We start from the raw sequence: 16311 nt of genomic DNA on the forward strand, positions 1-16311 counted from the left end.
AAGGTGTCTGCTTGCTGCTGCTTCTTTTTATCAGCACACCTACATTTATTCCTCCATAATGACTGACTTTTTACACTCTCATATATCTTACAGCTTGTAAAGCATTAGTACACTTCAGGAGGAAGCACCTGTCTCTCTGTTTTTCCTGAATTTCTCATCAGGATGCTGCTAGAAGCAGTGTCATGGTACAGTAGTGCCAATAGGTGTGTTTTGCCACTTTACTCCTCCCACACATTCTGTTTGTGTGACATTGTTAGCTCAAAAGCACAGTGCATTAAGGCTGCTATGAGTTTGGAGGCCTCCAGTGGGAAAGGGACCAAAAATGGAAGAGTCGTCAAGGCCTAACACAAAAAGGCTGGAGGCTTTCTGGGTATAAACTCTTGAACAATAAAAGTGGTGTTGGGATTGTTCCCTCTGCAGAGAGAGGAAAGAAAAAGGAAAGGAAATGTGTATGCTAAGATGGGTGAAATGATTTAACACTGAGTTTTGCAGTGTTAAAAGGAAATTAACAGCATTCTTGAAGGCCGGTTAGCTCTGACACCATCAGGTAATACTGTTCCAGATGTAGGCAAAAATCTCCACAGATACTTTGGAGGGGGGGGGGGATGTTTGATTTTTTGTAAGCAAAACCTGCATTATTTCTGCTGTCCTTTTTTTGTTGGGTTTTTTTTTTTGGTTGGTTGGTTTTGTTTGCTTGCTTGTTTGCTTATTGGTCTTCTCTGTAAGGGCCAGTTCATGGATGTATTTCTTGTCTTTGTGGTGCACCTGCTAGGACTTAACTATCAATAAAACCAGTTTGTCATGTGTAGATAGTCATGTCTATGTAAAGATCCAACCCCTTATATTAAAAATATGTAATGATGGGGACGAAAATTCAATTTACTATTCTAGTGCTGATAATGCTGGGTGAAAAGGAGTGTATGAAATGTTAAGATTTATCCTAAAGAAGGTGTTTTTTCAGATGCTAGAAATAATTTGTACATCAGCATATCGCTAATAAAGTAAAAATACAAAATAAATTAATATCAATAAAAATGTATTTTGCAGAAATAACAATATAGGAATTGGCCATTTACACCAGCATTTCCCCATCGTTCTAAATAGTTTCTTTTTACTAAGTATTATTTGCAATATTATTTGGTTCTGAATATTTTCAAGTAACTATCTAATATATTCTGCCACTTTGTCAGATTCAGCTTATTCAAAACCATTCTTGAGTGATTATCTAAAATGAGTTTCCATTTTCGTATTTATTTTTAATCCTTACAAAACGTTAACCTTCCCTGCTTCTGATGAACCATTTCAGCATTAACAATTACATATATCTTTATTGAATGAATATTATTTTTAATAGTAGTGTTTCCCATTTGCTACAATCTCCTTTTTGTTAAAAAAAAAAAAAAAAAAAAATTCTCATTACACTGTTAGTATATAATTCAGTTTCAGCTGTGCATTTCAAGTAAAGATGCTTGTCCAGAATAGAGGGAAGGACTCTACCCATTGTATCTTCTACAATATAGCAATTCCAGTGAACACAGGGACAAGCCAAAAATTTTTCCCTTTCTTTGCTGATTAAAATTGTCAATTCTGACATGCCTATCCTCTGTTCGTTAGTAAAGATGCCAACCTCTGCCTTGGGTTATGTTATGCTACTGTCAATGAGGGAAAGATAGAAGGAAAGAAACACCTGTGACCTATTGAACAACCCACTAAAGGCAAAGAAATTTAATCCTTGATTTCTAAAGTTGTACCAAATTTCCAACTCTTTTATTTAAATAGTATTCAGAAAATAATTAATTTGGACTGTTACCCTTTTTTTTAGCATAAGGTATTAAATAATGTCGAATACAAAAGCAGGCTCTGGTAGGCCTCTACTTTCAAATATCAGTCCATTTATTTACTTATCTGTTTGTAGTACTTTACAGTTCAACTAGTAATGTAAACATTCATGGTGTGCTTGAACTAGAAATCTTCTGAGTCAGGTTTCCTGTCAGACTATATGAGTAATTGTCCAGCTGCGAGAAATATGAATGTAAAGTTTTCTGTAAAGGGCAGTAGGAATATATGATTGCATACATCTTATTCACATTGATGCTAATTGAATGTTACACATATTTTGAGGGATTACAAACCAGGTATGTCATACAAGGTTCGGTACTGTCTTCAGGTTTCAATTAATTTTGCCTTGAAGAGTGCTTTTGTGCAAGTTCTTTGTAGCAGTGTTTCAAAGCTACTCAATTTTGGCACTACTATAAATAATTAAGCATGCTATGCTGTGAGCATAGTGCTCACACATCGGATTTCTACTTGACCACTTCATCACACATAACTAGTGCTCATACATCAGATTTCTGCTTGACTTCTTTTTCTTGTTTCAGGTATTGTTTAGAGCAAGAAGGCACAGACTTTATTTTATGTATACATGTATACTTGGTTTTATGTGTACATTTATACATAGTTATTAGCCTAAATTTGGGTGGAAAAAATTAAACTAATAGAATTATAAAAACTGATTATATTTTGTGTGTCATTTTACATATTCATGTGACCTCATTTCAAGTGAATACTCTTGCAGAGCCAGCATGCTCTTTTCATTACTGTGAATATAAATATTCTGTCTTTTCAGTCAAAAAGAGAAATAGAATTGTAGTTAAAATGTTCCTCATATGGGTCTGAAGTTCTTTGCTACATGTAGAAGTGTCACAGTGTAGTCTTGAGGAATGAAAATACATTGCTGCATGTCTCAGTGGCCCGTTGTGAATCTCCCATTTTCTAATCAACCAGGGCAACTTTTTCTTTAGGTTTGCTAGGGTAAACTCTTATTTTTTGCAGAGCATGAGATTCATGAAACACATGGGGGGAAAACAGAATTTTTTAAAGCAGATATATTTTAAATAATAAAAATTATAGCAGTGATAGAGGTTTCTGTTAGCAGATGTAATGAGAAAGTAATTTAATGAGAAAAGTGTATATGCATATTTTAAGACTCTAAAGAAAATTGAAGAACCAGATAACTCAGCCCAGTAACTGAGGAGAGAAACATGTCATGAAAAGACAGACAGGGCAAAGAGAGAAATTAAAATAAGACACCTTGCTAAAGTAGTATGTGCAAGATAGTGTTTACATTTGTTTCCTTTCACATGTTGTGTAGCTAACTAATGATACTGTTTCCTTCAAGACTGTTGAGCCACTGTTTTTCACATGTATGGCTCCAAAATCCATTATTATCTGTATTAGGACTAGGGCATCTAAATAATATTATTTTTGAAAGAAAGTTTACCAGCAATTGCTTAAAAAAAATTTCTTTGAGGTCCTCAATAAGTAGTTTATATTTTTGAGAAGACAGACATCAAACACAATGGGTCTTCGTCCCATACTAGGTATCCTATTTGCTGTGACAAAACAAATAAATAATAACTTATGCCTATGAAGTCACAAATCATTAATATCTTCTAATTTTTGCCTTTCCAATGGAGGTGTAGGTGATCATGTATTTGGACGCTAGTTAAAAGAAGTAATCACAGTTGTCCCTGCTCTAAAGCACATTTTTGGTATTACTTTTTATCTATGAGCCATAAACACATCAAATCAGAAATTTAGAGAATTTATATAAACAGTTATTAATTTCTCACCTTATATGTCAGTATCTTTCCAAATGCCACAGACCAAGTATCTATTTTCTTGGAACCAAAATATTCTGGGATTTCTTTACACTTGGTGTATGCATGTGCTTTCGGAATAGGGTGTCTATTTCATATTTGTCCAGATTAAAAGGAAAAATAATTTCCTGAAGAGGAGTGTTGCTAGTATTACTTTTAGAAACATGAATGCATTAAAGACCTTTCAAATCACAAAATTCCAGATTGTACTTCCTAGTTTAAGAAGAAAGATTTTAGTATAGTGTTGAAAGTGCTGTTGACCTAGTTGTTTTGTGTTGCATGTTATTTAAGAAATTTTGTCTATTACCTGAGTCATTATTTTACCTGACACCTTGAAATAATTTAGTATTTTAGGCCTTGCATGCATGGAATTTCTATAGTGATGGACAGATTCTTAAGGAGGTGTGATGATTTAAAATGAAAGGGCTAGCATTAAAATCTCAGTAATGCCATAATCAGAGTACTTTTTCATTTCCTATCTTCATTTCTTTGGAGAGTACGAGGAAAAAAAGTTTGTACACTTTTACATGCATTAATTTCAGTATTTCAAACAGCCTAGTGGAGTGTGAGTGATCTATGACAGAAACCTCAAATATTTCCTGCATTTTTCCTTAGAAATGATTTTTAATTATTTCTAGCTTGTGAACTGGAAATTGCATTAAGTTTTAAGTTTGTGTAGTGTTAAGAAACTAAAGGAAGCATTCTGTTGTATATCTATACTAGCAAACAGTTCATGAAGATACACCTTTTGTGGTGACTGAAACTATGACTGTGGAAACCACTCATGTGCCTTCTACATACCTGGCAGAGATCCTTCGCCTTCTGCAAGCCTTGTCTGAAGTAGAAGAGCGCCTTAATTCTCCTGTTCTGCAGGCTAAGGAGTGTGAGGATCTCTTCAAACAAGAAGAGTGTCTCAAGGTAAGATAGAAAGCTTGTCTTACAACTGTAGATTTCTGTTATTTTGGGGGCTTCTTTATATTGGCAGCCTGCTCTCACTCTCAGAGACATCTTTCTTTCTTTCTTACAAGTGTTCAGCGCATCTCTGTGATGTATTTTTATATATATGAATATTTATATATGAAGGCACATTGTTGCAAAATATAAGACCACTGAAGGGTTTCTTTTTTTTTACCTGTTCCCCCTGTATTTGGAAGACAAGAGCATTCTGGTATCTGCAGAGTATGTCCCTGAATGGGAGAGAAAGGATGGAGAGGGACAGTTATATATTTAAAGTTGTGAATTTGTGGATAAAGTTTTGTTTGTGTGTTTGTAATTTGAAGTAATTGGTAAGTAATCCTATCCACACCCAATCTTGGCAACTTTATTTTAGTGTTTGATTTTAAAATATTTTTTAATAAAACAGTGACTAAAACATGTAAAATGCAGTTGTTCAATTCCATGCTAGACCAAAAAAACTTGAAGTCTGAGTGCGGTTGTACTCTGTACAATTATTACAGTTCAGTTAACTAAACAGAAAACATTGTCTAGTAGTAGTTAAGAAAAAGCTAATTCAATATTATTGATATGACTAAATATTACTGTCTTGTTTCTTCATCACTTGCAACAGTGAAACGCTTTGAAATTGGTGGTATTTTTCAAGCACAGAATTGACATAAGAAGAGAATAAGATTAGAGTTGTAAGCTTCAGTAGATGAAGGAGTTATCAGCTTTTGCAGAATAACGTTTGTGTGATGAAAGCCTTGTAAAAAAATCATACTAAAGTGCTGTATATAATTACAGTAGTTTCAAATTGTCATCCAGCATGAAGACCACATTTCCATTTTTCTGTGATTATTTTGGGGAAGGAAAGGTTTTACCAAAAGGAAACAGCGTAAAAAGGCTGGAATTTGCCTACAGTCAGCTGTAAGATAGAAGCTTAGAGGGAGAACCAGGGCAGTGGCTCTGGCTAGGTGCTCTGGATTGTCCTCTGTGGGAGCCCATTTATCTCTTTCCTCAACAGAGGAAATGTAACAAAACCACATCCATATGCTGTTAATAGCTTCTATAAAATCCCATCTATTTATAATTCTTACACATGCATAGCTCTCATACATTTTAGGCACCTGTATACCCACACACACATAGCTACTCTTTATTAGCGCTTGAAAATTAGGGTGTTTTCAGTTTCCTAGCAAGGCAGTATAGTATGTCTAGCGAAGCATAGCACTGAAGTGTTGGAGCAAAGGAAGCATATAACTGATAATAGGACTGTGTGAAATAAAAGTAGGCTGTTCCTTTTACCGCTTCTGATTTAGTACCAGTAGATTAAAGTGGTTCTGAGTATTGAAGCACACAACATGCCAATTATTGTCACTCTTTGTTTTAAACAATCCCTTTTTATAGAATGATTGTTCTGCACAAAAACAGAAAAAAAGCCGTAGACCATGTAAATCTTGGCTAATGAGCTACCACTTGGTCCTTGTCTGTGAATTTCTGTTCATTACTTGATTGGATGGAAAACCAGTGACCTACCTCAAGCGGTTTACTGGCAGTCGACTTCTTTTTAGTGCTTCTTAATGCTTTATATTCGGGCTATCTTTATCTGATTTATATCCATAACTAATATCTATTGTTCACCCACATATATTTGGTATTATCAGAGCTGACACCAACTTTAATAATATTGATTGCTGAAGTTACAAGTAAGTATTGCCATAGGTTTAATTTAACTGAACTATTAAATTGTTATGAGATGCATTTGTTGGCACAGTTCCATCTTTCTCCCAAATAAATCTCTTAGAAGAGGCAAATGGATCTCGCACATTTGTGGGCTTTTGGAGGGGTATAGGTTTGATCTGAGCTTGCTTAATGAATATTTATTTCCAAGGAAAAGCATTCATCATTGTCATTATCCTGCAGTAAAAATAGAAAAGTAGTGCATAAATTGTTCAGCAGCTGGTTGGGAAAGGTTTGAAATTAAATTGTAGTTGATTTTTATCCATGACAGATTTGCATGAATCCAATTACAGAACTGTCATGAATAGCTCTGTGTTTTAAAAGTGAGTTTGTGATTTTTTTTTTCACTCTCATTCAGAAAGAACCCGTTTTAATTAATCCTTAAAAGGAAAAATACATTTATTTACAAGAATCTTTCAGTGGTAACTGCTTTGAACACTTTTCTCCAAAGTAAACATGTATTGTAAGACTTAAACCTGATTGCTCATTATCCAATAGAACAAATATAGAATACAAATTAAAAATGTCTTTTATTAATTGTCGTAGATAATTCTAGGACTGACTTTTTATATTAAAGGAATGTAAAATAGCAAAATAAGACTTTCTGCAGTAAAATCTTACAACTTCTAACATATAGTTAATTATAAGGGTTTTATAATCACATTTAGTAAATCTGCTAAAACCATCTCACAGGAATGGTGTTCTCTTCATTTCAAGTTTTAGGAAGTGGAAAAATCAGACAGAGAAAGCAGGCCTTGTCTCTTTATCTCATAAAATCAGCAACTGCAATGTTTCCACTAGCTTATTGCAAACTCTTCTAACTACTAGGACATACAGTACCTCTGGTTTTGTTCTTCACTGCACCTACGCAGAGTATTTAACAAAACATTTAAATATTACAGTTCTGCTAAAGATACAACTTCAGCTGATGGTATGGAAAATAACAGTTCATAGACTGAAGGGTTACTAAATTGGACTTAATTATATCCTCTCAAAATAGGATACATTTGGTTATAAGCACAAACAACATGTTACTTCTGTCTGCTAGTGATGATGTTCATATTGAAGGAGTTCATAATCTTTGACTTCCCCATATAGGATTGGTTGTAATTACAATGGATTTCATTACATGATCAAATGTAGGGATAAAATGCCTTCAGATTTCAGCTAATTATACTTACTTGCAATGGATGTTCCAAATGCTTCCTGAACATTATATGAATGTACAAATTTGCATATATTGAACTTAATCTGGTTTTAGAAAATCAGGTTATATTGCTTATACTAAGAAAAATTTTTCCTGTGTGGTGATTATCTCATGCAAGCCACTTGCCTTGTTCAAGCTCCAGATTATTTGGTGGGAGATGCACCCACTGAAATAAGTAAATTTATTAACTTGAGAATTAAAACCAACACATATTTCTGTTTGCTAACACATAGCAAAAATGGGTGTGCTCAAAAGAAACAATCTACCTGGAATCTAGGTAGTCCAAATACAAATCCTATTTGGATTTATAGCCACAGGTGAGAAAGTGTTTAGTAGAATTTTATGTTAAGAATCACTGTCAGAGTCATGGCATAGCTGTTCTTGGTCATTTCTAATTATATTAACTATGAATTCAAAACTTGTTTTCTGAGGCTAATTCCTTTGTATGATTAATGCTGCAAACCTGTAGTAGGGCCCATACGTATCAGGTATTTATTTTTCTTTTTTTTTTTTCTTTAATCTTCTTAGTATTAGCAGGAGCATTGTATTATATTGTAGGATATGATTACAAATTTTGCTATTATATTTTTCTATGATGTAATAGTTTTAATATGGAAAGCCATCTGGCTCTTTGAGAAAGAGGTTTCTTATATATGTAACTTCTTGCATAATTGCTCTAAGAGTTCTTTTTCTAGTTCATCTTTTGTGTATTTCCAGTATGTTCTTTATTTTTTTCATGAAAAATTGTGGTGTTTGCTGGTGTTGTTTTTTAAATAAGTCTATTTTCATGGTCTGGTTATTTTTTTGCTTTTTCCCTTTCTTTGGTAATTCTTTTCTTTCATCTGCTGACACAGAGAGTACTTCTTTTGTAGTGTTATACTGTGTCTTAAGTCAGGATACAGGGAATTTACTGTAAACATTACACATCTGTGATTCTGGCAGCCAGAATGCTCTTTCAAAATAGTTTATTAAACCAACATTGTCTATACTTGCTATTGTAACTCATAGTTTTATACAGATTTTAAAATTATAAATCATTTGGGGGATTTTTCCAGCCATTCATGATTACTAACAACTGTGCTGTTACTGCTTTTTGTGTTAGTACAAAAAACATGAAATACTGTAACAAGGCTCTTTTCATTAGTGCCCAACGACAGGACAAGGGGCGATGGGCACAAGGTGGAACACAGGAAGTTCCACCTGAATCTGAGGAAAAGCTTCTTTCCTGTGCGGGTGCCAGAGCAGGGGCACAGGCTGCCCAGGGAGGCTGTGGAGTCTCCTTCTCTGGAGACATTCAAAACATGCCTGGATGCGTTCCTGTGCCCCCTGCTCTAGGTGTGCCTGCTCAAGCAGGGGGTTGGACGAGATGATCTCCAGAGGTCCCTTCCAACACCTACCACTCGGTGATTCTGTGATTCATATAATTATAAAGCATCATTCTACATATGTTTGGATTGCCAAATATATATTTTGAATTTTCTACATTGGAATCCATATTTGGCATGCATAAAGTGATTCTTATCAAGAAACATCACGTAATGTGTTATTCAAAGTGGTTTTTGGCTGCAGCTCAGTAAAACCCAGTTAACCATAACTTAGAACAGAGTGTAATCAAACGCATTCTCCAGCTAGATCTGTCAATAACACAGCGTTTGGTGGCTGATTTGTACACAAATAGCCAAGGAACTGAATTTTTACAGAAAGTTGTATTTCTCTGGCAGATAAAGACAAATTCCTGGTAGTGAAAATGAACTGGTGTTCAAGTCTCTAGCACTCGGATTTTCTTTCCAAGAGCAATGAGATGGATCATTCCCCAAAGGCTACTGTCACTTCAACAGCTAATGATTTTCTGTTATCCTTTTTTCTTAAAAATTAAAGCTGTGTGCACTTCTGTCAACCATGTTAAAAATCTCCCTAGGCATTGTTGATAAATAACTGCTTGAAGCTATTCTCTTCAACATGAAAGATAGATGGGGGTATGTGTGTGAGGTACAAGGGCTTGTGCATACACACATATATATAATCTCTCTCTTTTTTTTTTTTGGACACTCTTATACCATCCAGTTGTGGATTTTATGTTTTTATCCCCTGATATTTCTTATATACAGATTAACAACACTGAATATCTTAACTATACATGGCCTGAGCATATAAAATCAATGGTTAGGTAGCCCTGAGTAAGGAACGCTGAGTGTGAGACGTTCTGCTTGGAAACTCAAATGAGGTTTCTTGAGTGATGACACAGACCCAGCCAGCCTTCACTTTAGATGATAGATTGCTGACAAGGGGGAAACATGTTCTTTATTGTGAATCATCCCAGACACAAGATCTCTGTCATTCTCTTTTTATTTATAAGTATTTACTTTAGTCTCATGTAATATGTGACTCCTGTAAGTCACATTTCTCAGGACCTATGGATTGAAATTACTAGTCGTAAGGGGCTTTATGGAACGTTCCTTTTCTTCTTCTTTTGGTTTGTTTTTGCTTTTTTTTTTTTTTTCTGTTGGCAAAGAATAACATTTATTATTTGCATCCCTAGAGTTTTAGGAAAGCAGAGTCTATTTTTTGTCTTTTGTTGTCTTTTTTGTATGTAATTATTTCAGAGTATTCATATCACATTTTCATAAGGTTTTTGATTCTTATGTTTTACAAAATACTAAATACAGTGCAATCATTTTAATTGGTTATAAAATGACAATCACATTTTATCACTTAAACAGGCATTTGGATTTTGTCTTAAGTGCTTGTTGTTTTTAAAATATTTCTCAAGTAATTAGGAGGAGAAAATGAGTTGGATAATTATCATTATCTCCCTGTCACTTCATATTAGTACTACTAATAATATATCAGTATACTTTTATACCCACGGCTCTAAGATACTGATTTTAAATCAAATTCATTGTAGAACCTGTTATCTAGACAAGAGATGGTGTGGGTGACATGTTAAAAAAGAATTAAAATCCATTAGTAGAATCAGAAGGATTCATAAATGCTGAATAAAAAGGAATCGGTAAGTATAGTTTACATGGATATTTTAAAAGTTTCTTTATTAAGAAAAATGAGGAGTTGCAGAGTTAGAAGTCAACATATGCAGAATGCATATATTAGAGTACAGAACTTAAAGTAAGGGAGAAGAGAGAGGCGGCCTCCCTGCTCAGGATTGGGAAGAGCTTCAGTTTAGTTCAAATTGTCCATGAAGTCTGTCCACTTTATGATAGCTTTCTAAGATGAAAAGCTTCTGCCTAGTAGCTATACATCTCTGCAGCAACTTTACTGTATACCAAATTTTATACATAAAACAAGGTTATTAGTAGGGTAACACTTAAACCTGCATGAAATCTAGTATTGTTTGATGCAGTTATTAAATGCTCAGTAGAGTGTGCAGTAATTAGGAACAAATTGAAAATTACAATATAGTTTGATTAAAATCAGGAAAAAGGCATGAACATAATTTCAGCAGTGCTAAACAATGGAGCAGAGCAATGACAGGAAAATGGTTGCAGGCAGGTAAAATATAAGGCATAGTGAAAGGAATAAGTTCAGTTACACCTGACACTTGAGAGTCTTGGATAATTCAGTTCATTGTGGGCTGAATTATACCTTCAAAATATTTTCTCAGTGTTCATCTTTATCCAGAAATCAGCTGTTGTTCTGTAGTAAGAGTTAAAAAATTGTATTCAGAATAGAACAATTCCACAGTAAGGTAGTACAGCTTCGCTGTGTATATTATGTTTAATTTCAAAGGAATATGAAATGTTTTGAAAGTATATAATCTAATTAGAAAATATTCGGAGAAGGGCAAATTAGAGGTCAGAGCCATGTAAACAAGACCTACATGAGAAGAGACTAAATTGACGAGATTTTTGGAGAGGTAAAAATGATTGGTGTTATGACAAAGGAAGTAATTCGTCAACAATTTTTTTTAATATCGCTGTCACAAGTGGATATTTGTTTAAATTAAGAATGAGTCACTGTTTATTAAGTCATAACTTCATATTATGAAATAGACTTTTGATTACTTGGTGTCTATTTTTCATTCTGAATTGTTACTGAAGCTGTGTGATATTCCGTATATGAAAACCCAAATATTTAAAACTATGTTATATTTGAATCAACAGGGATGAAATTTCCTTTGCCAAATGTCTATGTTAAATTTCTTTTGTTTCATTTGTACAGATTTCAAGAAACTTGTTTATTCCATACTAGGAAACATGGATAGTGAAAAAGCAAAAAAATACAAAAAATATTGTTTTCCAATTTTAACCAAAAACCATCAAGCGAGACACTTGCTTTTTAAACTGATGTTTCCCAGGGATGTGAGATTTGACATAGTGTAATTTTTGTACTAGGTTTATGCTTTTTACCATCCCAGTGAAACTGATGGCCAATTTTGACGCACCTTCTGCCAGATCAATGTTTTCATATTAGTTATTAAAGATTTTCTCCCTGCAGCTTACTCAGTTCTCCTGCAGCTCCTGGCAGTGACCAAAATATCCATACACAAGACAGTCGCAGAACCTCAGCATGCTCCACCTAGAGTGAAAGGGCTCAGTTTTTTTTACTGGTGATTGCTTGAAGGAATGGCTTCTGAGTTGGGAAGCAAAGGGAAATGAAAGGACCAGGAATGTAAATACTGACATCCAAAACTTTTGAGGTTCTGTCTTTTCCACATTTTGAATATGTGGAATTCTAAGCTTTTGTTTTTCTTTTTTTTTTTTTTCTTCCACATATATATTAGAACATAATTTTTTAGTTAGCTGGATAACATATATAAAGACCAAGGTATATAACATGAAATAGATTTCTTGGTCTATGACTTAAACTCCTATGTCAGAGAAAAATATTTCCAGATACTATGGCAGAGAAATAATATTTCTAGATACTTAATAATGAATCATAAATATATTACTGTCTGAGTATCATGTTATTTCTAACTATCAGAACACATGTCAGCAGACAATGAATCCATTAAAAAAAAAAATATCAAATTTTCTAGAATTTCTTTGCTTTGCTAATAGCAATAACGTGGAAAAAATCTGCTATAATTTTAAACCTTTAACTTTTGATTTATTGGTGATTTATGTCTCATCATGGTATTTTAAAAAATTGGTGGCTTATTTCCTACTTCTTTTGAGTGGTACCTGCTGAAGTTGCTTTCATATCTTCCTTAGAATATTAAGGTTAAAATCAACATTTTCTAGCCTTTCTGAACATGTCATAATAATTTTCAGATTTAAAATATTCTGAAATGTATTTTCCTGATTAATATAGTTATGCAAATTCTAAGTCCATTTCTGTTTCTTACATTATTTACTTTGTGCAAAAAGCAGATAACAGCTTTTGAGTTGGCAAATTTTGCTGAAGATCACAGGTTGGAATAATATGTTGAAATGTGAGGTGGCAGATTCGTTAAGCCACTCTCTCTTTGCAATGTGATTCACTTTGTGCATCTGGCTTAATTCTTGTTTGTTTTCACTCTGTTACCTAAATTCTAAGCATAATACCATTCATTTTATAACTGACTTAGCTCAAGATTTGTAGAATATTTAAAATTAAAATAATTAATACATATATTAATTAAAATGTGTAGAATGTTTAGAAAGTTAATTCCATCAAAATATTGTGCACAAACCACCAAATATTTAACAAAGTGAACTGGAGCTCTGATTTTTGATTTTTTATTAAGTGAGTATTATATCCAGGATATAAAGTTCCGGTTTCATTTTTTGTGACAAAGAACTACTAGAAAGGAATATACCCCCTTAACTTCTATTCAGTAATACTAATCTGAAAGATAAAAAGTAAAATCTTGGTGTGAAATTTTCATAAATAAAACTACACTTTGAACTAGTTTTAAATCTTTATAATTTGTAATTACTAGATGCTTCAAACAGTTTCCTTTTTATATAAGATCATATATGTCTCTTTAAAATGTATTATTTGAAATTTTGTTGCCTTTAAAATATTGCAAGGAAAAGCAACAAACAGCTACAAAAAGGAACATGGGTTTTTTTCCTATCTGTAAAAGATGCTATCACAAGAATATTCTCTGGACTTCAGCTTATACAGTTGAGATTATTCCAATGAGCAGAGATTGCAGGATTGAACCTCTGTTTCATCCTTTTTGTAATATGTTGGCATATAAATGAGATGCTTGTCCTTCAAGTTAGGTAAGCAGAAGGACACTGAACAACAAGATATCCTTTTTTATCTAGTTGTCATTAAAATAGGTGAAAACGTGTTCTATCATACATTTTTGTGTCCAAAATTGAATTGGCTAGCTGTGTTTCTGTCCCTGGCTGAAACTAATAAAAGACAATTCTAGTTTTCATTTGTATTACCAAACACAAACTATATATCTGAAACATAATATTTAGTGGAGATGCAGGGAAGGCAAAACAATATGTGATGGAATATTGTGCTTGTCAGTTGGGTTCTTGTGCCTGAGGGTGCCAGAGCAGGAGCACAGGCTGCCCAGGGAGGCTGTGGAGTCTCCTTCCCTGGAGACATTCAAAATCCACCTGGACGCGTTCCTGTGCCCCCTGCTCTGGGTGTGCCTGCTCAAGCAGGGGGTTGGACGAGACGATCTCCAGGGGTCCCCTACAACCCTTGCCATTCTGTGATTCTGTGATTCAATGCTTAGTACAGCTTTTACTTTCTTTAATAACTCCATTGGTCAGTGTGCGTGTAGACTAGAATTCTGTTGCGCCCAAGCAACTATAACATTCTTATTCCTAACCACTCATGGGGAAATAAAACAGATGTTCAGTGCTGACTTCCCAGGTCTATCTGAATCCCTGTGAGGATGGCTGAGGGACTCTTTGGATAGATTAATTTGCCATAACAAGAATGGCAACAGACTCAGGAAGAGACCACTCATGCTAATGGTCTTTTCTCTTCTATTTCTGGTACATTTTAACTTCCAAAATCTCTCCTGTATTACTTCAAAGTTGATGCCTGCTCTTCACAGATGAAGGAAAGGCAAATATGATTTTTTTTTTTTTTTTTGCATTGTGAAATAGAACCATCAGGTTCTAGCTACAGGGTTTAACTAGACTGTGACAAGAGTGTTAGAGGGCAATTTTAATTTTCTTCTTTTTTTTTTTTTTTTTGGTCTTTCCACCAAGCATTATTTTTCTGCTTACTGCAAAATAACACAACATCCTTTGATCTCTGCCTCCTTTCAAAAGTGCTGGTAGTATGAAAGAGCTCATCACACACAAACTAGCAATTTGTGCTTCTCATAACTCTGTCAAATCAGCATTGTCCCTTATCTCTGGAACAAAGTTGCTGCAGAGTTGTGTGCAGCAGCTGAATAATGTTAAATGAGACTAAGAGTCTATGGTCAGTTGGTCTGATAGGTTCTCCGCTGCAAGTTCTCAGCATTCATTCTGAGGCTTATATATTTCAGAAGAAATAAGGGACGGAAATATAGTAGAAAAGTTATAGATAGTGGCACTGGAAATTTAGGGAGTTTGAAGAAATGGTTGGAGAAAGGTTGCCCTCAGAAGTTGTGGATGCCCCATCATTGGAAGTCTTCAAGGTCAGGCTGGATGGGACTTTGAGCTACATGATGTCATGAAAGATGTTGCTGCCCATGGCAGGGGGGTTGGACTATATGACCTCTAAAGGTCCCTTCCAACTCAAACTAGTCTATGATTCTACGATTCTGTGGTAAAAGATGAGTATGGCTGTAGATTTTCACCCAGAGAACGTTCCTTTCTCTGTGCAGCAGTTTCAGTGAGACATGTGCATACCTGTATTAAGAATTCATTAAAAAGCAAGAAACAGCTAAATTTTATGAGTAGGGAGACATTTATTTTTACACTGCTATTTGAATATACCTATCTCAAGAATTATCTGAGTCTTTCAATGGCACAGTGGTATATCAGATCCTTTGTCTAGTTTGGTACAAATTTTTATGAGCTTTGTTTGCATTATGGAAGTTATTGTTTTGAATGCACAAAATCTCATAGTCTTAACCTTTCATTAGAGAAAAGGAGAAAATCTTACCTTTAAAAACTTTAGGGAAAGAAATATTAACTTTAGACTAAAAAGAAATTGATGCAGTCGTCAATCCAAAACATTTTAATTCTTTCATGCCTGGCTACATTTTATTCAGGCAGCAAGAGGGGTAGTGTGAAATTCATCATTGAAAGGAACCACGGTCATAACTTTTCAAAAAAATTTACTTCATTTCACTGAGGAAAGGATTTTTGTTTGGCTGAAGGAAATCAGCAGTGGAGACATGTTCTTGCTTTACATTGATAGCTTGACTAGTCTGGAAGAGAGAGCATTTTCCTTCCAAAACAAATACCACAGAGAGAAAAATAAAATCCCCAGAACAGCACAAGTGTCATGTTCCTTGTAGCACTGAGGCTGGAAGAGGCCACCTACAAGAAATGGAAATGAAAATGTAAAGAATTAATGATTAACTGCATGAAAATGTAAAGAATTAATGATTAACTGCATCTCAGAAACATTCGGTTTACTTGTGTTTCTTTTCTGGTAATGCTACATATGATGTATGTTACCAGGACTGTAAGGAGATGACAGCTGTATAGATTAGTTGCATAAAAGGCATGTTTTTCCTCCAAAACATGCATTGATTTATCTGTTTTTGATAGTCATCATGTGGAGCTGAAAGGTAAGCTTATCAAACTCATGGTTTTTGGTTGATTCAAAAAACCATTTGTTTTGTCCTCCTGATAAAGAACAAGGAAATCACAGAAGTACCAAATTATGCTTGCTTGGACAGTAGACTGAAAT

At 34.3% G+C, this 16311-nt stretch overlaps 1 protein-coding gene across 8 annotated transcripts in view; it reads left to right on the forward strand.

The window, feature by feature from the left end:
* DMD (dystrophin) overlaps positions 1–16311 on the forward strand; it is a 1139896-nt gene that overhangs the window by 475865 nt on the left and 647720 nt on the right. For all 8 annotated transcript variants that reach the window (XM_064473561.1, XM_064473589.1, XM_064473531.1 and 5 more), the window contains one exon: positions 4383–4577. In XM_064473561.1, coding sequence (XP_064329631.1) covers positions 4383–4577 — 195 coding nt within the window. The remainder of the gene's footprint in view (positions 1–4382; positions 4578–16311) is intronic.

The sequence above is a fragment of the Phalacrocorax carbo genome, chromosome 1 (assembly GCF_963921805.1).
Source record: "Phalacrocorax carbo chromosome 1, bPhaCar2.1, whole genome shotgun sequence".
In the NCBI taxonomy this organism is placed as follows: Eukaryota; Metazoa; Chordata; class Aves; order Suliformes; family Phalacrocoracidae; genus Phalacrocorax; species Phalacrocorax carbo.